Source organism: Mesoplodon bidens (genome assembly GCF_964165515.1).
Source record: "Mesoplodon bidens genome assembly, chromosome: 11".
Taxonomy (NCBI): domain Eukaryota; kingdom Metazoa; phylum Chordata; class Mammalia; order Artiodactyla; family Ziphiidae; genus Mesoplodon; species Mesoplodon bidens.
In genome coordinates this window covers 73,796,814-73,818,829 of record NC_138167.1, presented here as the reverse complement: position 1 = coordinate 73,818,829, position 22,016 = coordinate 73,796,814, and the positions used below count along the sequence as shown (strand labels likewise).

The 22,016-nt window shown below is 46.8% G+C and overlaps 1 protein-coding gene across 1 annotated transcript in view; it reads right to left on the bottom strand.

Moving 5' to 3' along the window:
- NUAK1 (NUAK family kinase 1) overlaps nt 1-22,016 on the bottom strand; it is a 69,920-nt gene that overhangs the window by 25,712 nt on the left and 22,192 nt on the right. The window contains exon 2 of the mRNA XM_081247849.1: nt 13,281-13,401. Coding sequence (XP_081103975.1) covers nt 13,281-13,401 — 121 coding nt within the window. The remainder of the gene's footprint in view (nt 1-13,280; nt 13,402-22,016) is intronic.

Genomic DNA, 22,016 nt, shown 5'->3' with positions numbered 1-22,016 from the left:
AGCAAGGTTAATAACTTCCACGGCCACAGAGCAAGCTCGAGGCCTGGGCCCACGGTCTGATGGAACACTCCACCCTCTTAGCCCCTCTACTGCTATCCATATACATCAACCACTCTGAACCTCAGTCTCTTCATCAGTCAGATGAGGCTAACAACTTCCTCACACGGTAATGGGGGATTCAGTGAGCTCATGGGCCTAGCACCCTGAGCACGGTGCCCTGGCCACCGTGGGGAGCTATTCTCATAATTACTTCATCTGCCTCTTAGGCAGCTCTGGCAAACAAAACCCTAAGACTTTCCTCTCCCGGCCGGCATCACTCTTTAAAACATGCTGTGGCTCCCCAGAATCACAGGATTTTCGAGCAGGAAGAACCTTAGGGATCAGCTATTATTTTTCCAGAATAGCCCAGGATTTATAATGTATAACAGCAAGGCCTTGGGAATTCGTCCTGAAGAATGACCGGCTTCCGCACCCCTGGCCCACGACTCCTTGCCCACGGTGAGGTCCCTATCCGCCAGGTGACAGGAACACTCTCAGCCATTCTTCTGGCAAAAAGGGCTGCTTCCCTTGGGCACATTTACAACTGGTTATTTATAAGCCCAGAAATCTTGTCTGTGTTTTTGTTATTAGTCACTAAGCAAAAGCTTATTTTCCACCAGTTGGGAAGGGTTTCCTTTCTGAAAAATGAAAGCCTGTGTCTCTTGGCCAGACAGTTCTACCCAGAAGCCTGGTGGCTCCAGAATGGTAGGGAAAACTATGGCCCTTGACATGCCAAGCCTACCAGGAAAATTAAACCCCTGAATAGAAACTGAGCTCAACTTGAGTCAGCCCACAGCGCAGGGGCCAGGTCCATGTGGTGCAGACCCAGGTTTCTAGAAGAGCCACAAAAACTTTACAAAGCACCCATGACGTGCATGGCACTGGGGATACTGGAAGAAATCTTTACCAGGGTAAGAAGGGGAGGAAAGGTCAGCCGGGCAGAAGGAGCAACATGAGTGAAGCGGGGAACAGGAGCGCCGTAAGCAGGACCACCAGAGTGGACAGGTGCCAGGGACTAAGACAAGAGAAAGAAGCAACAGACCATGAATGAAACACAGAGGCCTTGAATGCCCACAAGGAGCTTGACAGACACGCAACCAAACATTGCCAAGAACAATAAACAGATGGAACAAGGGACAGGGTAGCATCCAGGATCCTGGACCCATGAAAGAGTGCAGAGCTCACATCGCCCCAAGAGCCTCCCCAGACAGTGATCTCTCCTCTCCTAGAAGGCTGATTCATAATCACCATAGTTAACACTTACTGAGCAATTACTGCATGCCATGGATCGTCACATCCAATACTAACAATCCTATGAGACATTAATATCACCCCTACTTCATAAATAGAGGACCAGCGCTCAGATCTAGAAACAACGTGGCCAGCGCCCCGCACGTCCTCTTCGGTCACTAACCGTCTCCCCAAGGATATGTATATAGGCCAATATCATAGATTAGTTTTGGACTTTGAGTTTTCTAAAAATGGAATCATGCAGCATACAGTATATTCTTTTGCATCTGGCTTCACTCGTTCAACATTATATTTGTAAGAATAATCCATGCCGTTCCATGGAGTCAAAGATCCTCCATCCTCGTTGCCGTAGAGTACTCCAATCTGTGTGTCATGCTTACTTATCCATTCTACTGGCGAGAGACATTTGGGTTGTTTCCAGGTAAGGGTCATTACGAATCATGCTGCTATGAACATTCTTGTGTGTGTCTTTGGATGCTCCTCTGTATGCATGTCTGCTGGGCAGATAACCAGTAAGGCTCTGATCCCAAATGTGGGTGACTTGAAAGCTTATATTCTTGCCATGACTCCCCACCACTTTCCTCCATCATAGGTTTACTCTCCTTGTCGAATACTCAGTAAAGATTCTCCTTCATGAAGGAGAACCAACATCACTCCCTTTTCTGACAATGCTTGTTTATCAGCCTATCTGAAGCATTTATCTGAACATTTTGCTACGTGTTAAAGGAGATACAAATGTAGCATAAGACGGTCTTTGTTCTCAAGGAGTTGCTATCTAGTTGTATAAAACTAGTACTTATAAAATAAATCAAATGCTAACCTGTGGGATACAGACTTTAAGTCCCCAGATGAGCAGCGAGAACGGTGGGTGAGGCAGCCTGAGCAGGCCTGAGGAGATTCCTAGAGAAAACAGGTGCGGAACTGAACCATCAAAAACACCTTGGGGGGCTTCCCTGGTGGCGCAGTGGTTGAGAGTCCGCCTGCCGATGCAGGGGACACGGGTTCGTGCCCCGGTCTCGGAAGATCCCACACGCCGCGGAGCGGCTAGGCCCGTGAGCCGTGGCTGCTGAGCCTGCGCGTCCGGAGCCTGTGCTCCGCAACAGGAGAGGCCACAACAGTGAGAGGCCTGCATAGCACACACACAAAAAAACAAACAAACAAACAAAACACCTTGGGTTCTGTTTGCACAAGCTGGTTTTACCATTGTCTCGGCATATCCTAAAATATCCAAACTCTCTCCTTTTTCTTCTACTGTTCCGCAGAAGGGCCTTCTTCCCGGATACCAACTTGAATTATTCTTCTTGTTTTCTGTTTATTTTCCATTTCAAGGGAGAGTGGGAATTGGCTGCTATAGTAACAGCTACTTCTCCCAATTAATTCTAAATTTCATCAGATGTTCAGTTTGACAGTCCAGTTCTGCCTTCTGATTGTCTGGCTTTCACAACCACACTAATTACCCAACTCCTAACCATTCCCTCCCTTGGGGTTAATAACACAACTTGTATAACTTGAGAAAATGCATACGATAAAAACAGTGGCCTGGCCTGGGAGAGACGCCGATGAGTGAGGAGATCTTGGGATTTCAACCATCCACTGGTCATTTAGAGCCAAATACAAGGCCATTTAGGAAGAAAATGGGCTTGGGGAGGGAGAGGGTAAGAATCAATTAACAGGACGTTCCATGAGAAGCAAGTTATAAAAAATGGAGGCTCTCTTTCTGCTTAACATGTAACCTCAAGAGAGGAAGACTCGTCTGTTGGTTTTAAGTGAAAGGCCAAGAGCCTAGAATGGACCAGTCTGAATTCTCTTCATGCCTTTGCCTTCCATCGACTCCATCTCCTAAATCAGTTCCAGGATGCTGCCATTCGCTCCATGGCAGGGCCTCCTCACATTAGCAGCATCTTTATTACTTTCCTAAGCCCTCAGAGAGAAGTACCATTCCACTCCTCAGGGTGCTCTTTTATTAAAGTTCAGGAAGATCCTCCCAGAAAGTCATTTTCTTTTTCATTTCAGAAATGGAGTGATCTTTCCTTGGCAAGAATTGTCTGCAGCCTAACTGGGTCATTTAGTCAATACAAGATTCATACTTTAAGAGTTCCCTCCCCAGAACTAAACTTCAGACACCTCGTGGGCTCAGACCTTCATAAAATGGTCCTCTAATCCCTTAAGTTTGAAAGCCCAGGCAGTGAGAGTGAGAAAATTAACCTAGACTGGCAGCTCTCCCATCATCAGTGAGTTGGTCAGAGTTGACTCAATGTGTTTCCTGGTTTGGACAATGAAAGGCTCTTTAGTTCACTCATTGTCTTTTCTTAAACCAAAACTCTTTCTGGATGTCGGTTGGCATGCCCAAGGAGAACCAGAGTCAAGCAGGCCACCCACCGCCAGCAGTGGACTCCACAGAAGGCAGACGAAATGAAAGAAAGTGCATAAGCTGCCCGAGGAAGAGCAGATGTAAAAGGCTGGCCAAGTACCGTTTATTAGTGCTATCTGGGGAGACCAATAGCAAATACTAGGAGGGCAGGGGACATGACCAGGATAGAGGGGCTGTGTGGGAGAAGGAATCAGGGCGCCATGTAGGACCAACCATTGGACTCCACCCTCCTCTACAGTGAACTGGAAAAAAGCATGCTCCCCCAATCTGCACAGTGAAGGGATAGAAATCCCACCCTCTGTGAAAACAGCCTTAGTCTCCCTCCCCTGAAAATCCCCACAGGTGGCTTTGTTATATGGTTTCATCCCACCCTTATCACTTAGGGTGGAAAAGACAAACTCGTGGTCATCACACCTCTGGGTTCTAGCCACTGCTTGACCCTGAGGTATGGCTCAGGACTATCTTGTCAACCCTAAATTCTAGTCTGCTTCGTTGGGCAACAGAGTGCAGAGCTTAAGAGCTTGACTCCCGAAGCCAGGCTACCTGGGTGCAAATCCAGGTCCTGCCATTTACCCATCTGAGTGACCTTGGCAAGTGACTTAACCTTTCTGTTGCCTCAGTTTCTTCATCTGTTAAAATGAAGCTTCTATCCTCTTTGTGAGGATTACCCCAGCACGCAGCAGTAAGCAGACATGTAAGTGTCCGCTGTTATTATCAGGCAGCAAATCTTAGTTTAAGAAAGAAGAACAAACAAAGACATGCCTGGATCAAATCCAGGATTATTATGGATCTGCATTGGCAGAATCCACACGTGAGATTGCATTTGTGCCCTTGAGGGATGGGAGAGGGGTAGGAGAACAGAGGAAAGAGTGAACTAACACTCAAAGACATCAAAGGACTCCGCAAGCCTGGTTCTCTTAACTGCGGTCCATTCTTCAGTCCCCAGTGGTGTTCCAAAGCACAGATGTCAATCTTGGAGCCGTACCTACCAGATGAACCCACCGTCAGAAGTCACTGGAGGGGGCGGAGCACAAATTCCCAAATCAAAAAAACCCTCAAAACTCTGCAAGTTAGAAGTTATAGTTCATCTAGTCCAATCCCTCTTTCAATATCCAAATCTCCTCTGTAGGGTATGGTCATTGTAGAGCTCCCCCTTCTACACTCCATGAGGCTTCCTAACTTGCAGCCTCGGCAAATTAACAGAGCCATCCCAGTTCATTTCAAAAGACCCTAAGTTACATGGCAATACAGTTCCTTTTTTTTTTTTTTCCTTTAAAAATTAGCTTCAAGTACAAGTGGCGTTATTTGAGGCACTAGAAAATACTGAATTCCAGGAAACCCAAGAGGGTGAGGCAGGACAGCCAGGGAGTAGCATTCGCGTTGGGTTGTTTTATTTCTAATCTCCAGCCTCTAGAAAAATGACTTGGGTGTAATCAAATGAAAACAATGAAAATAATACACTTGAAGGTCAAATAGCTAACTTCATAGGAAACTCATTAGAAACGTGACTGGACAGATTCACAGCCCAAGAGCTTGTTTGTCTGATTATGAGTGAAGAAAACTCTCTGGAGCTGTGTGATTAACAGGGGTGGGTCCTTCATTTGGATGTAGTCTGAAGAGACTTCATGTGGAACTTGTGAATCTGACAGCAGAGGGAGTGTGTTAAAATGCTCAGCAATTCACCATGGGTTCAGAAGAGTAAACACAAGCATAATACACCACTCTGCCAAGTTCAACAAACTGTTTCATGGGGCTCTGAGTCCCTGATGAGGGCAGCAACCAAATGGCTGAGGAAGGAAACCCAAGCCCAAAGGTATCGCCCACGGCTCACTGGTGACAGCTGCCAGACACATGTTCTGCTCTGGAATCCACTGACGACAAATGATCGGACCAAGACAAGTTTCTAGGGCAGGGTTCACTTCCTCCTGGTTGGAGGATCAAGCCCATCTTTCTCAGACTGGCCAATTAAATTGAAATCCCTAGGGGTGAGGCCCAGGCATCAGCATTTCTTCTTGCAAACACCCCATGAGGTTCTAATGTGCATCCAGAGTTCAGAATCACTGAAATGGACAATCTGGCCTCAACCTTCTCTGCTACCACCTCCCAATAGAAGTTTCTATTCCAGCCAGAAAGGACCTCTCAGATCTCTTAACTAACATCACATCAAGAAAGATCAGTATGGTTTATTGAGCGTGTACCTGGGACCAAGCTTAGCCATTTTATTCATTATCTTAATCCTCACAATCTTATCTATAAAGTAGCTAGCTATTGACCCCACTTTATAACTAAGGGAACCAAGCCTCAGAGAGGTTAAGTCACTACCCCAAGGTCACACAGTAGCAATTGGCAAAGCAATTGATTCATTCAAATCTAAGCCCGTTTGGACAATGCATACATATTCACCCTGCTAGACCAGTACCTGGAATATAGGTGCTCAATACATCTTTGTAAAATGAATGAATGAATGAATGAATGATTAAGTAATGAATGAATAAGGCAAATGAATAAGAACACGGGGTAGTATTAGTGACCCACAGACCTTGTTAGATCAAATCAGCTGACCCTTGGCTTCGAAAGAGCCTAAATCAGGATTTGCCTGCTGCCCGAAAACCCTGGATTGAGTCACTTGAGCCAGAGAAGAAAAATGTTAACCGCTTCCATTGTAGGTATTCCCAAATCACTGATGCTCGCAATGAAGCCCTGCTTTAGTTTCTAACCTACTGAGCAGGGGTTTTTCTAATATGGTGCTTCTCAAACTTGAGTGCAGCAGAGTCACCTGGAGGGCTGGTTATTACTCAGAACATCAGGTCCACTTGCAGGGTTTCTGATTCAGTGGGTCTGGGATGGGGCCCAGGAGATGCTGATGCTGCTGGTCCTGGGTCACCCTCTGAGAATCGTGCTCAAGTGTATTATTCAGCAGTTTATCGGGATCCTGCCATCCTCAAGGGGTTCTCTTCCAGGGGCAGCAAAAGTTTCTCACTCCAGGACCTCTGCTGAGTTCTGTGGAAACATCTTGCACTGGCCCCATTGCCTCTGGCCACAAGTTGCAAGGGAGGAGAAGGCAGGAATGCCCGTCATCAGAGCCTGGATTTTTAAAGCAGTGATTTTCACCAAGAGGCAAGAACTAGATCCCCTTCCAGAAAGATCTACTGGAATCTCATAAGGCACAGGTAGCTTAAAAAAGCATATTGTAATGTATACTTCTAAGAAGCTGGGAGGAGCTTTTAACTGATAGTAAACTCATCCAAAATGTCTCCACAGTAGGAGTTCGGAGAATTTAGTAGAATATAGACTCTGTTACATCTTCTCAGGGACAGCAGGTTTAAAGATCATGGAGCCAGGGCATGAAACTCACATGATTATTAAAAGAAACACATTTGCTTGCTACTGTGTTTTTGAAGTTTGAGAGACTCTCCCAAAGGCAAGAGATCACAGCTGACAAATGCCAAATAGCCGTCCTACTTTGTCCCAGAAAGCCAGGCTCACCCTCACCTAAGACAGGGGATGTGATGAAAAGGCTGGCCAGTCCGGCATATCACAATGTAAAAAAGGGCCGAGAGAGAAGATGTAATCTTCCAGGGCCAAGAAAAGAGATTTCCAGGAACAAAAAAAACCAAGAGCATAAAAGTGAAGGCACCGGCCCAATCTCCCCGACTCCCCACCTTTTTGCTTTTACATGCTGGACTGTGCTGTTTCCCTGAAGTGTTGTGCAGCAAGATGCTGGTTTGTGGTTTTGCAGATTGAGTCTCCTGGGCTTCCAAAGGGGAAATGGGGGTGAGACAATGTGCCTTTGATGTTTGAACTTGGGTCCTGAAATCAGAACCCCAGGCAAAAACCGTTTTTATCTCTTCCATCCTAGGCAACCAAGTTGAAAGCTCCAGGGCACTTCCTTTTCAGCTGTTCTTTCCTTATTGTCAATTACCTCCCTGCTGCGAGAATGGAATTCCTTTGACTGAAAACAGGGGTCCATCCCAAGATGGTGCCAGAGATTTCTTTCTTCCTTTTCTCTCTCGATTAGGTTACCCTTATAGCATCACACGCTAGAAGGTGTATGTCTATCCTCTTTTATTTACTTAGCATTAGAAGCCAGTTATGGTTTGTGTGTTTACACAGAGTTGACAAATTTGAGGGTCAATCACCTTCACCTATGTGTCAATAGGAGAGTAACCCCAGGATCTGGTTTGAGAAAGAAACATTTAAAAGGAATTATTTTTGAGATCTGGTGAACAGCGGCACTGATTCAGTGAAGCTGCAGATTTTATGAGCCTGCAGGTACTGTGAATAATATACAAATAACTTACATTTCCATGAACTGCAGCTTAGAAAACACTTGACCTATGAATTTACTGGACTGGGGACCCAAGCTTCTTCCTAACATGTATGCAGAAATAGTCTCTAAAATACCCACCAAGCTGGGATTTAATACTCTCACATATTTAAGGCAGAAACCTCTATGAAGGCCAGGAATTATCTGTATCACAGGGTTTAGGACAAGGCTTGCCCCCAATTAGGGGTTGCTGCAGACCACTAAATACCTGGTTAGTAACAGCAGCACAAGCTTCAGAGTGTTGCTAAGTTCAACTCTCAGATCCACCACTTACTAGTATTTGGTATAACCTTGGAAAATGCACTTAGCCACCAAGCTGAATTTTCCTTACCATAAAATAGGGATCTTAACAATTCATCTTTCATGGATATAAAGATTAAATGAGATCATACATACACATATCCTAGCACAGGGTAAACACTCAATAACTCCAAGCTATTATTAGTATTATTTTCAAGTGTTAATTTTATTTTTTTGTTTGTTTGTTTGTTTTCGGTACGTGGGCCTCTCACTGTTGTGGCCTCTCCCGTTGCGGAGCACAGGCTCCGGACGCGCAGGCTCAGTGGCCATGGCTCACAGGCCCAGCCGCTCCACGGCATGTGGGATCTTCCCGGACCAGGGCATGAACCCGTGTCCCTTGCATCGGCAGGTGGACTCTCAACCACTGCGCCACCAGGGAAGCCCTCAAGTGTTAATTTTAAAATGTTACTTCCCTCCTCAAAACCAGTGGCATCCCCCTACTCCTGGTGTAAAAAATCCATACTCTTTCCTTTAGCCAATGTGATCAAAATCTGGCCCTCTCCAATTTCCTCTCTCCTGCCACCCTATTCAGTCCCTCAGTCTCAGAGGCCCTCTCTCACTTCTCATAACACAAGCTGCTTCCCTCCTCTGAGCATCTGCACATACTGTTCCCTCTGCCTGGAATGCCCAGGTCTTCGAAGGGCTCACTTCTCATTCCATTCAGGTCTCAGCTCAAAAGTCACTTATCTGTTCGCTTGTCTATTCACTAAATTTCAGCTCCATAGCCCAGAGCCTGTCTTGTTCACCTTTGCATTCCTAGTACCTAGAACAGGGCCTGGCACATAGTAGGCACTTAGTTTTTTTAATGAATGAATTATTCCTCTGGAACTAGCTATTTCAATATCACCTGATTGTACAGTCCAAAATGGTGCATTCCCCACATGAAACCCCAAAGACCCTAAACGTACAGGTTTAGGTACATCATTGCCTTGTCACGTTGCTGCTATTATTGTTACTGCTACTGCTGCTTTTGCTAGGGGGTGTGTGTGTGTGTGTGTGTGTGTGTGTGTGTGTGTGTGTGTGTGTGTGTGTGTGTGTGTGTGTGTGTGTGTGTGTGTGTGTGTGTGTGTGTGTGTGTGTGTGTGTGTGTGTGTGTGTGTGTGTGTGTGTGTGTGTGTGTTTTAAATCACAAAGGTCCTTGTTGAAGAAGAAATTGTAAAGTTCACTTAGCTAATGTCCAAACAGCCAATTAGATGCCTGGGCACTGATTTTTCACTCAGAAAATTAACACATGTCTGCACTCAGCTAAGGCTCCTGATTGGCCCATCAAACGACCAATCAGCTTCCAGGGAGAAGGTTTCACTTTGTGAGCTACAGAGAGACCAGGGTATTAACTCACAGACTCAGTTCCCACCACCGTTGCTACCTATGCACTGCCCCTGCCACACCCCAGGGTTGAAAAGGAGGGAAAAGGCGAGGCTGAGGGGGATGCCTGGGGCACAGTGGTGGGCTGCAGAGCCAGCAAAACAAGACACAAGGTCAGAAATACAGGGCTGAGGCCTGGCAGAGGGAAAAAACAAGTGGGGTAAGAAGACCTGTGTGCCAGGGCCACCAACTAGCCGGCATACCCAGTATTATAAGCTGAATATTCCCAGCCCCACTGCAAAACAAAAAACAAACAAACAAAAAACGCTATGTTGAAGTCCTAACACCTAGTTCCTCAGAATGCAATCCTATTTGGAGATAGTCTTTAAAGAAGTAATCAAGTTAAAATGAGGTCATTAGGGTGGGCCCTAAGCCAAAATGATTAGTGTCCTTCTAAGAAGGAAAAATTTAGACACAGACACATACAGATGTGAAGACACAGGGAGAAAATGGCAATCTACAAGCCAAGGAGAGAGGCCTTAGAAGAAACCAACTCTACTGACACCTTAGTCTTGGACTTTCAAGCCTCCAAATCCAAGAAAAATAAATTTCTATTGTTTAAGCCAACCAGTCTGTGGTAGCAGCCCTAGCAAACAAACACACCCAGGGAGTCATGAACCTTCCAGAGCCTCAGTTTCCACAACTACGATGCTGTCCAATATGGCAGCCACTAGCCAAATGTGGCTGTTGAGCTACTTGAAATGTGGCTAAAGTGTCTGAGGAGCTGAATTTTTATTTCAATTAAGTTTTTTTCTTTTCTTTTTTTTTTTTTTTTTTTTTTTGCGGTACGCGGGCCTCTCACTATTGTGGCCTCTCCCGTTGCGGAACACAGGCTCCGGACACGCAGGCTCAGTGGCCATGGCTCACGGGCCTAGCTGCTCCACGGCATGTGGGATCTTCCCGCACCGGGGCACGAACCCGTGTCCCCTGCATCGGCAGGCGGACTCTCAACCACTGCGCCACCAGGGAAGCCCTCAATTAATTTTAATATCCATCTGTAGCTAGTGGCTTAGACAACATAGTTACATACTTAATTTCAGAGGATTTACAGACCCTTTGTAGCTCACTCATGAAATACCCTGTCAATGGACCCCAGATTAAGAACTACTTAGGATGATTATGGGGTCTTCATAACAATGACCTTTTTGAGCTTACCAGTATATGTATCATCTCATTTAATCCTACTGACAAACCCTAGGAGGGGGCAGAATTGTTATCCCCATTTTATAGGTGCAGTCATTGAGGCACTGAAAGGCCCACCATCCTGCTCAAAGTCTCAAGTCTGGTGTGAGAACTCAAGCTCTTCCCTGACTCCCTAAAACCAGTTCTAAGGGTTTTATGAATTGAAGCCCAAGCTCTCACCTGAGGCCTTGGTGAAAGTTATTTCTAGTCACCCAAAGAACTTTAATTCATGCTGATACCCATCTTTAAAGTTACAAGCAAGGGCTTCTCTTCTTGAAGCCTCCAGCAGGGGCTGGACTAAGGCCTTGACCTTGATAATAGGATGTTCTTCCACTGAGGTTCATCTCCGGCCTTCCCTTGGAAGGGGGACAGACTCCTGTTCCCCATTCAGCCTGAAGGATTCCCAAGGTCAAGGAGAGCATGATGCTAGTAAAGAAGCAGGCTTCTTGATGCCAGACTTCTGTGACCACAGACCGTCTCCCAAATAAAGAACTGGAAACTTCATGCTGGATTAAAACTCTGCTTCCTGGTAAAGAAGCCTCCAGCTCTAGGCTAAGAAATCTCACAGAACTGCACACAGAGCACGTGACCCACACTGGTCCACACCGTGCATGATGGCCTTCAGGTTTCCATGGCAACCGGCCCGCACAGAGCAAAAACACTCCACATTTAATAAAATTCACTCTCATCCTGCATTTTGTATCTCAACTCACTTCTCAACTTCTGGAAATTCCCCTCAATTACCAGGCATATTCAGATTTGTTTTACCAGCCTGGAATTCTACTTTCGTCAATTCTTCCTCCAAAAAACTCCTTCAAGGCCCAGCTTGGATGCCATATATTTCCATGAAAACTTCTAAGCTTGGGCCTCCTTGGTCCCAGAATATATTGTTTACATATCTACAGCAGGTCCTGGGCAGGGCCTGGGACTCTGCATTTCTAACAATCCCAATTTATGCTGATGCTGCTGGTCCAGGGACTGCAGTTTGAGGCTCACTGCAAGAGATGTTTGTGGAATGAATAAGTGACTGAATAAATGCAAATTTCCCTTAAAAATCCTACCTCCAAGGGTCCCAAAAATGAGCTTTAGAAAAATCAAGATAAAAGATATTACCAGCATTTACTTCTACATGAGGAGCAAAAATAGAAATAGCAGGGGGAAAAAAGCATAGCAAAACCCAGCAGGGAACCAGAAGAAGGAAAACTGAAATATCAGAAAAACTTTAGGGTCACCGTCTGGTTTCCTCTTAGCCCTTACTGTAAAAGTTATGATGAACAGACCAGAAATTAAAAATAGGTTTATTTTTCTGACTCAACCATATATTAAAAAATATTCTACAGAAATGTTTTGACTCAGTAAATCCAAGACTAGGGATTTTTCATAAGAAAATAATCAGAAATGAATGTAAACATGATGTATAAGGAGAGTCTTTAAAGCCCTGTTTATAATAACCAGAAATTTAAAACAATTTATATATTTGACAAAAGAAAATAGATCCAATAAATTACGGTATGTCCATAAATGGAACACTATAAAGCCTTTTAAAATGTCCTTATAGTGGAATATTTATTGATATAGGAAGAGATGCATGATATAAAAAATGAAAAAAAATCAAGCTAAAACCCAGTATAAACAGTATGATCTAACTCTGGATAAAAACTACATACAGATATAGAAAAGTAGACTAAAAATATAAATATGTATAAAGAGCCATTTATCAAAATGAGAGAGCAGAAATTATTTTTAAAATTTTAACAGTTGTATTTCAATCATTTCTGCAATAAACACACGTTGCTTGTGTAATTTTTTAAAGGATTTTTTTTTAAATGATAAGACTGGGAAGTTGATACTCTCCATTTCTTCCCATGAGGAACTAAAGAGTTGAAGCATGAACACCTTTATAAGCTTTTCCCCTCCCTGTCCTTCTATAAACACCAACAACTCGAACTGCATTTGCAAAGTATCTTTCACACCAACAGATCCCTCTTCTTTCTTGGCATTTCTTGGACCTGCTGGAAGTTAATTCCTAACTCAGAAAGGCTAACTTTGAATAACTCATGACACCACCCCTGAAGCATCAGCTTTGGGGAATGACATTTACAATAGATCCACCGTTACTTGGCCACCCAGAAAACTGCCATTTTCCAGAAACCATGGCTGTCTCACATACTGGTTTTCAATAAGGTGGGTTGCTTAGCAACCACCAAGAAACTGGGAAGATAGAAGAAGGCACCAGCCAGGGCTATTTTATCACCAAAGTGCGCTGTGCTACATGTGTCTGGTTGCACTCAAGGTAACCAAATAAGAGATAACACCCAGCTATTTTTGCATCATGAGGAAAAATACTTGGCTCCTGCCCAGAAGGGCAATTACCTCAAAATCTTGGCAGGCCCCATGGTATGAGAAATGGTAACTGATACGGGGGTGAAAAAAAAAATCACTGACCTTCATAAATACTGATGATATGAGGATGGTTGAGGGATGACATGATCTCAATCTCTCGTCTGATGTGAACCATGTCTTGTTCATCCTTAATTTTGTCCTTACGAATGGATTTTATAGCAACCTATAAAGTCAGGAAATGAAATGTTACTCAGAGAACTAAACAGATGCAAATCAGCCATTGGGAGAGTTTGGAAAATAAATACAGATGTTACTTGTTGGCAGAACCGACAATAACCAAAACAAAGCTTCGAAATACCCCCGTCACATCTTTCATTTATAGCAAAAACACCCTTCTCCAGACAACAGAAAACATCAGGTTTTAACAGCCTGGGTTTGGGATGGTGGCTTTTTTTTTTTTTCCCCACAAAGCAGAGGGCTGCTTCACGTGGCCAGATTCATTTACTCTAGGAATCCTGATCCTTTGAAAAAAGAAAAAAGGAGAGCTTGGTTTACAGGGTGTCGATGACTAAACATGGAGAGGTGAAATTAGCATCACTCAGCCCCACCATGCAGCTGCCGCACTGATGGATAGAAAAGGCTTTATTGCGTGGCCTGCCTCAAGGCCAGTTCTGCTCAAACCTTGGGTTTTAAGACTCCAGCTTATGCTATGCTGATGCAATTGCTCAGAAGCCAAATCCTTCCTACATCCTTCCTCTCACTAAGGCACCTTTGATAGCAAGTGATACGACCAAAAGGCCCTGCTTGAGAAAAGTCAGAGTAAAACCAAGGAAGCTAAGCTAGACTCAGCCCCAGTTGATTCCAAAAGCTCCGTGCCAATGTTGTCTGCAAATCCAAACTGCAGAGAGTTGCCAGGGCCAAGGCGCAGAGCAATTACTCAAAAGAAACACATAAATAAAAAGACATTAAAGGACAATGGGAATCTAATAAGGAAGAAATATGTTTGCCAATGAATTCATCTCTGCTCATAAACAAGTTGGTTGGTAATTTAATCCGCCTTGGCTCTAAGGGGGGCAAAAACTACTTTGGTGGAGGGGGTTATCCATGGGTAACAAGGAAACCTGCCAATCGATTTGCTGCCAGCTCTGAACGCCTGCTTAGTTCTCTCCAAACTGGTCCTCTTGTGACCTCAACCCTCACCTTAGCAACCTTTCCTGGATGAAAGGAAGTAAAACACCCCTCGGATTGCAAAGGCTCTGGAGGAAAAAGTCCTTGTGAGCAGCAGCCCAGGGCCACACCTTGCCTATCACAGGGTCAAGCACGGGCGGGCGGCGGCAGCAGGAATGCACTCACACCTGTGAGCATCTGCAGTTTCCGACTGGGCACCAGATCCCCATGCAGCACTATACATGGAAATGCTTCTAAAATACAACCAGTCCATCTGTGAGGCCACAAGACTTAGGAAGCTCTTATTATCCTTGATTTTGCTCTTTGCTGGTTAAATCAACTAGCAGGTCCCCGGATTTCTCCTTTGCAGACCTTTTTCCCCAGCTGTCATTAAATCAGCATTGGTGTCATCACCTGACCCTACACTAGTGGGGGATCTTGTTCACTGCTTTCTCTCCAGCGCTTAAAACCATGCCTGGCGTGTGGCAGGCCTAAGAAAACACTGAGTGTGGGGAGGGAGGCAGGTACATAGAGAGGGAAGGGGGAAGGAGGGAGGAAGGCCAGGGGGGCAGGGGTTGATGTTATTAGGTGGATGAGAGGCCCGACCAGGGAAGTGATATTAGAATTGGGGCAAAAACGGAGGAGCAACCACTGCAGTCAAACAGCACCGCTGAGACGGGCACGCCAAGAAGATGACTTAGGAATTCTCTGGCATCCTACTTAACGTGGGCAATCGAGGAGTGGGGAAAGCAAACAGGAAACACAGGACGCCCTGCTGTAAACCCAGGGGCAGGCAGCACCCTCCCTAGAGTGCGGGTGCATCACGCGTCTGGAGACAAGGAGGCTGCACAGAGATGAATGAGCTTCCAGCTTCAAGGCCCCCTTTCACCAGGGTGCCAGGCCCCCCAGCGCCCCCAGGCCCTCATGACAGCCCCATTCAGGATGCAGCAAGAAATGCCTGCCTTTGCTTACGTCAAATGTAAAGACATGACTTGAAGGCTTTATTTTATCTGAGCAGGGCCTGCGATCCTGGGAGCTTGATCTGCAGGAAGCGGACAGTGAACACACGCAGGCCGTGGAGGATGTGGGGGTGGCTCTTGGACCAACTCCTACATTCCTCCAGGAACTAAAGATGGGCCGAGTGGTGAAACTACCCCTTTGATTATACAGCAGGCTGAACTTGGCCTTGGGGAGGCCCTATTGCCAAATGACAATAGAAATAAATTCTTTCACCATCCAAGGTCAGGGGAGGGGTAGTGACATTCTAGGGGTTGAGAAAATAAGTGGACTTGTCAATCCCCCCAACCATGGAGCGAGAGGCCAACGTCCCATGGTGTATTTGCCAGAGGGATGTTTCCAGCCCAGTGTGAAAAGGAAAGTGCCCACATTCTAATCACACCCCGCTCGGCACTGAGGAAACTAAAAGGGCTCCATAAATGTTAATAGCCACGGTGGTTGTCCCTCCACAAAAGCTTCCCTCTTCCGACAATGAATCTTCTATTGAAAGTGTAAAAGAGGGCTCATTTGCCCCCTATTTCAAAGGCATGGTGGGAGACAAATGCTAGAAATCACTTACAACTGTGCAACTGTCAAGGCCAGAGGGAAGACATTCAGTTCAACTCCCAAGAGCGGGAGATGACTCACCCAAGGTCATAGATCCAATGAATGGCCAACCACGAAAGCAAGAAGGATAGAAATAATAGCGGCATTCATGACGCACTTAATATACGGTACAGACACTGTGATAAGTGCTTTACACACCACGGATCTTTACAACCTTATCATTCAAGCTTCAGCTCCACGGTCCCTTAGGGAGGCCTTCCCTGACCCCTCTACCTGATAAGGACACTCCTGGCCTTATACTCTCCCTACACATTTCCCACACCATCTGAAATTACCCTGCTTCTTTGCTTGATGCATATTCAGCCTGAGGCCAAATCCAGTTCCCAGGATGTTTCCATAGGAGCCAGATAGCTAAAAATGGTTGTCACATTTTTGAAGAGTTGTTTAAAAAGGAGAACGAGATCTATAAATGCAGCTCCTGTAATGTAATGCAGTGCCTCCTTTGTGAAGTTGAAGGATAAACTGAGCCAGAACACGGTGAGGCAGCATGGCACGACGGTTAAGGACATGGCCTCGAGTCCTGGCTAAAACCACTCACCAGCTGTGTGACCTCGAGCAGGTTGCAAAACCTCTCTGTGCTCCAGTTTCCTCATCTGTCAAGCAGGAAAATACAGGACCTGCCTCACAGGTCCCTATGAGGATTAAATGGCTTAGAACATGCCTGGCCCAGGATAAGGGCTTAATAAATGTCAGCCTCATTTAACCCAGAGAGAATACCCCCTGAATAGGGCCTTCCTGTCTTTTCTCCAACCTGAGAACAAACTTGAATTCCTCCCGCTTCCTCGTGGGGCAGCAAGTGAAGGTCTAGGGAATGGAGACCACATTTGTTCCCAAAGTGCAAAAAGGGCAGGAGAATCTCTCTCCTGGGTCTTTAAATTGTACCCTCATCAGAAATGTCTGGAAGCTCAGAACAGCTGAGCCCACATGAGCATCCGTGGCTCCTGAGTCTGAGACCAGACAGGAGGACAGACAACTGGAACCTGAAAAGCAACCTCAGGACCATTTCCCCTTTCTCCTTCCAATAGTTGCCAGGTGAACAGGGGAATCAAATGTTCCCACTTAGAGACAAAAGTCTTACTCACGGTATCCACTTCAGCCTTTCTGGAATTTTTTTTTTTTTTTTTTTTTCAGCACGCGGGCCTCTCACTGTTGTGGCCTCCCCCGCTGCGGAGCACAGGCTCCGGACGCGCAGGCTCAGCGGCCATGGCTCACGGGCCCAGCCGCTCCGCGGCACGCGGGATCCTCCTGGACCGGGGCACGAACCCGTGTCCCCTGCATCGGCAGGCGGACTCCCAACCACTGCGCCACCAGGGAAGCCCAGCCTTTCTGGATTTTGACTGTTCATTGACTTAATCCTTTGAGCGCCCACCTGGTACCAAGCACAGTGCTGAGATACCATGATGCAACCAGCCCTCAAGGGGTGGTGGTGGGGGAACAAGGGGACAAGGGCAATAAGCAAAAATCACACAATAATTACGTAATTACCCTCGTGGCCGAAGGCTACCAAAGAGATACACAGAGATGCCCGATATTATGGAGCAAACCTCCTCCCCAGTTTTCCTCAATCCTCACCCACATCTACAAAGAAAGACAGAGGTAAGGAAAGGGCCCAGCAGGAAGAGGTTACCAAATGTCTGAAATCATACACCCTCCAAAAAAAAAGTCCAGTTTGCTCCTGCAGGAGTTGGAGAGATTTCACTCTGCCTTCCAAATGACTGAAGCTGGGAACTCAGGTGTTTAAGCCCGACGCACAGCACAGCCCCTTTCCTAAGTGTTCCCAAGTCTAGACATCACCGTGTGCCTTACAAATGAGGCCACCCTGTCGTTTAATGATTAAACCTTATGGCTGTGGACCTGCAAATTCTGCCCTGCGGTGCCTGACTGTTTTAGAGGCAAACAGCCCAGCCAATGCTGATCCCTTGCTAAATATAACAGCCTTCTCTTCTGCAGTGGTCGTTTTTCCTTTTTTGAATAATCACCCAAAACTACCTGCTCTGCAGCCTGCTGGGCTTCCTTTTCCACCGTGGCCATTGTGAATGTTAAGAGCTCGGGGATCTAGGCAGGGCTATGGGGAGCAAAGCAGTATGATGAAAGCTCAGGCTTTTGCTGGCTGGATGACCTCAGGCAAACCTGAACCTCACAGGTCTCAGTTTCTTCATCTGTAAAATGGGGTCGGTAAGTCCTAACTCTTGGGGCTATTGTAAGGAGGAGAAGTAAGTACAGTGCCTGGCCCTCAGGTGTTCACTGAATGGCAGTGACTATAACGAGGCCTGTCAGAACGACACAGTGATACAGGGTCTTGGGCCACATTTAAAGGGGTGACAAGCCCACAGCACATCATCACACGGGCCTCTCCCCTCCCCATTCCTCCCTCACACATCCTCCCCTTCTCCACATTTGTACTGAGGCAAGAACAGGTTAAAATTAATATCCAGCCTGCATGCCTACACAGAGCAGGGCAGCCAGCCATCTTCCTGGGCTGCTTTGGGGAGTGGAGAAAATTCCAGGCAGACTGTGTGTATTTGAGGCTCCAACCAAAAGAATCACTACCCTCTTCCCTCCAGAGCCACCTTCCATGATGCTCATTGATTGACATCTGTCAGCCTAAAGAGAGGGTTCCAGAACAGTGCCTCTCAAAGGGGTCCTAGGCATCTGGTCAAAATGAAGATTCTGAATCCAAAGGTCTAAGGTGGGGCCTGGGATTCTGGATTTCTAGCAAACTCCCAGGTGATGCACCAGTGATGTCAGCCCAGGGACCACACTTTGAGTAGCAAGATCTTAGTGCTTTGTCTTTGGCCTAACATATCAACATTTTTAAAGTAGCGGCAATATTCTTAATAATAACAGTAACTAATATCTATTATGTGTTAACCACGTGCCAGTGGACTTTATCTCATTTAGTCCTAACTACAACCCCATTGTACAGGGGCACCAAGGCACCGAGGAGATAAAATTTGCCCACAGTCACGCTGCCTGTAAGAGATGGAGCGAGGACTTGAACCCAGGCAGGCTGAGCCCAGAGGCTGCTGATTCTTGAGGCGTTGGATAAAGTTGGGACGGATAGCAAACATCGCAGGTGACAGAATCTCTCAAAGGATCCCAAACAGTCCCCAAAGTCCAGTGTGATGGGCCCCCTCCAAGCGGATGAAGTTTTTTACAGGGTCCCATGTGAGGTCCTGGGAGGTCAGGAGTTGGGGACTGAGCAGCAGGGAAGAAACGGGGCCATAAACACGGCATTAGCATCACTTAGAGAGAACAAGTTTGAGTTCTAATCCCAGCAACAGGAGCTGGCAGCTTCCCTGCCATTCATAGGTGTGATCTCACACCCGGCCACGTTCCACCGCTCCACGGGAGCTGCAAGGCACTGAGTCAGAGGCAGCTCAGGGGACCTTTTCTTACCAAGGGGCCCAGAGGTCATCTGCAGTGGGAATGAATGGTTAGCCAAGTCAAGTTGGAGGCCAGCGTAGGGCGTTCCTGCTCTGGTCTGGTTGATGGTCAGAGTTCAAGGCAAAGGCACAGCTCCACATGGGCCCCACAGGTCCAAAGCTCCCCAGGATCACCAAACGGCTTTCACTTAGAAAGGCTGTGCCCGGCCATCACCACGGTGACACCAGCCAGGAGGCCACCTTGCAGCCAAAGCCCCTAATTAATTAAATGACCCCCAGCTCTTTGTGAGGAGTCTGGCCAACTCAGGGCAGCACTCTAGCAAGTTGCTATGATGCAACCAGCCCCATGGGAATCCAAGGCAGCTCCACCGTGGGGCCCGTGGGCCTCTTCCTCTCTGGCCTGTTGATTCATGTCAATGTGTGGATGTTTCTTCAGACAGAAGCAGGTTAGAAGCCAAGAGTTGTATCAGCAGGCTCTGAGGAGAGGCATCCTGATGCCAGGGAGCACAGCATATAGAAGAAAGACCTTTCTCTTCAAAGAACAGCATCCTACCATTCGCCACCACCAGCCTTTTAACCTTGTAAGAGGTTCTGAACATATAACCCTGTGTAAGTCAGCTCTCAATCCTCGATTTCCCAAAACTCCCCATAAGAGATGGTGTTTCCTCAGATGACCCTGATTTTTTTTTTCTCCTGCCATGAAAAATGTGTTCTATCTTCAGAATTGAAACAGCAAAGCAGATTTTTATTTGACCGGGCCAGGGCCCACTTAGGAACTTAGGAGGTCCTCAGAAGGGCCTGGGATGTTCCTATCTAAAGATACAGTCATCCCTTGTTCTGGACCTGCCCCCTTCAAGGGCTGAGCGAAGAATGTCATTATTGCACGTGTCGATGCCACAAGGGAAGTGGAATTAATGACTAAGAAACTGCAGGCAGATTTACACTCCCTGTATGGCGCTGAGGTTTGTAAACAGGAGACAGTGGCCAGGGCTAACCGGGCAGGAACCGATGGAAAGTTAGCACCAGCAGCAATGATAGAGCAAGCGACAAGCCCACCCCGAGCACGCAGTTAGATTCCAGGAGACAGCACTTTGCCAAAGGCTGGTTGGCATACCACCTGCATCAGATCCTCCATCTGGGGAGGAAAGGGGGATGCTGACTGCCATAATGCAGATTCCAGGGCCCACCCCAGACCTATTGAATTTGAGGATGAGGACAAGCTGGGATGGGCACTTTTTACAAGCTTCCCCGGTGATTCTGCTGCACTCTTTAGTTTGACCTTAAACCACAGTCAATGTGGCCGGGATGGCACACCTTCCGTAACTTAAATACTATGCAGTCATATTAAATGCTAGACGATTAAGGAAAATTCATGAACTGCCCATCTATAAAGAGGGGAATTTAAAACAAGCTACTTCCTTGAAGGGACTCAGTGACCTGCATTAATTTGCCCCTGGGAAAGGGAAGGTTTGTTCCCAGAGGACATCTGGCTCATCCTAGCCCGAGGCAGGCCTGTGGATGCCCAGAGGCCACGGAAGCTGGCTGCTCATGGGTTACTTCATGCTCTGCAGGCCACCTGGAGCTCCCACGCCTGGTCAAAGTGAATGTGTCCAGAGGAGGAGAGAGGAAGTAAGCTCCGGAGCCCCCCGTCCTGCCTGCTCCGTGAGACAGGGTCTAGCCGGGGCTGTGAGAAGCCCCCTCTTACGGGGATCTGCTGGAAATCTCTAAGAAACCATCCCAAGGCCCCCTGCAGGAAACGGTCTCCAGTAGCACAAGAGATGCTACACCGGCAACACCAGAGTCACAAAAATACTGAAAACGCGAGGCTTGTTCAGCTGGGACTCGAGTGGCCAAGCAGGGGGTTATTTTTGGACTCTCACATTCCTGAAAGCCAAATGCAACACCAACTCAGAAATCTAAAGCTCAACGGCTCTTCTTCCAGGTTTCAATAGTTCTGGGGGGAGGACAGACCAGACCAGAGGGCTGAGGTTACTTCTAAGTTGGACAGCCTCAAGTAGTAGCATCTCATCACACTGACACTGTTTACACCACAGCTTGAATAAGCTTAGGATTGTGCAACTTTGATTTATCAAGCTCCAAGCCCAGCAGAGCCCCAGCCAGAAGTGCTAGGAAAGCCAGCCTCAGCCCCTTGGCCCTGTCATCAGTCACAGGAACTTGGCCCAGGTGCCCCCTGCACAGGGAGGTACTCGGACAAACATGTCACAGCCTCAGTTTCCTCATCTGCAAATAAGGTGACAAGAGCACTGACCCCACGAGGTTGCTGTGGGGATCGTATCAGATTGTGTATTTGATGAAGGGCGAGAAGGCATAACCCAGCAACATTATCACTGGCAGATGTTAGAGCCACAAGGGCCCCAGAATGTTCTATGCCAGCCCCCTCATTTTACAGATGAGGAAACCAAGTCCCAGGGAGATTAAAGTACAGGCTCAAGTTCACGAAGCTAACAGCAGCACTGGAACGGCAACAAGGGTCCTGATTCCCACTCCACTCCTGGATATATCATACCCTGGGTGGGGATTCCTAACCAAATTCCAAACCACAGCTAGCAGCAGGACTGAAACTGCCACCAAAAAACAAGGGTTTAAATTCACATTTACATGTGAGGCAAGCCCCAGCACAGCAAAGTCCCCAGAACTGCTG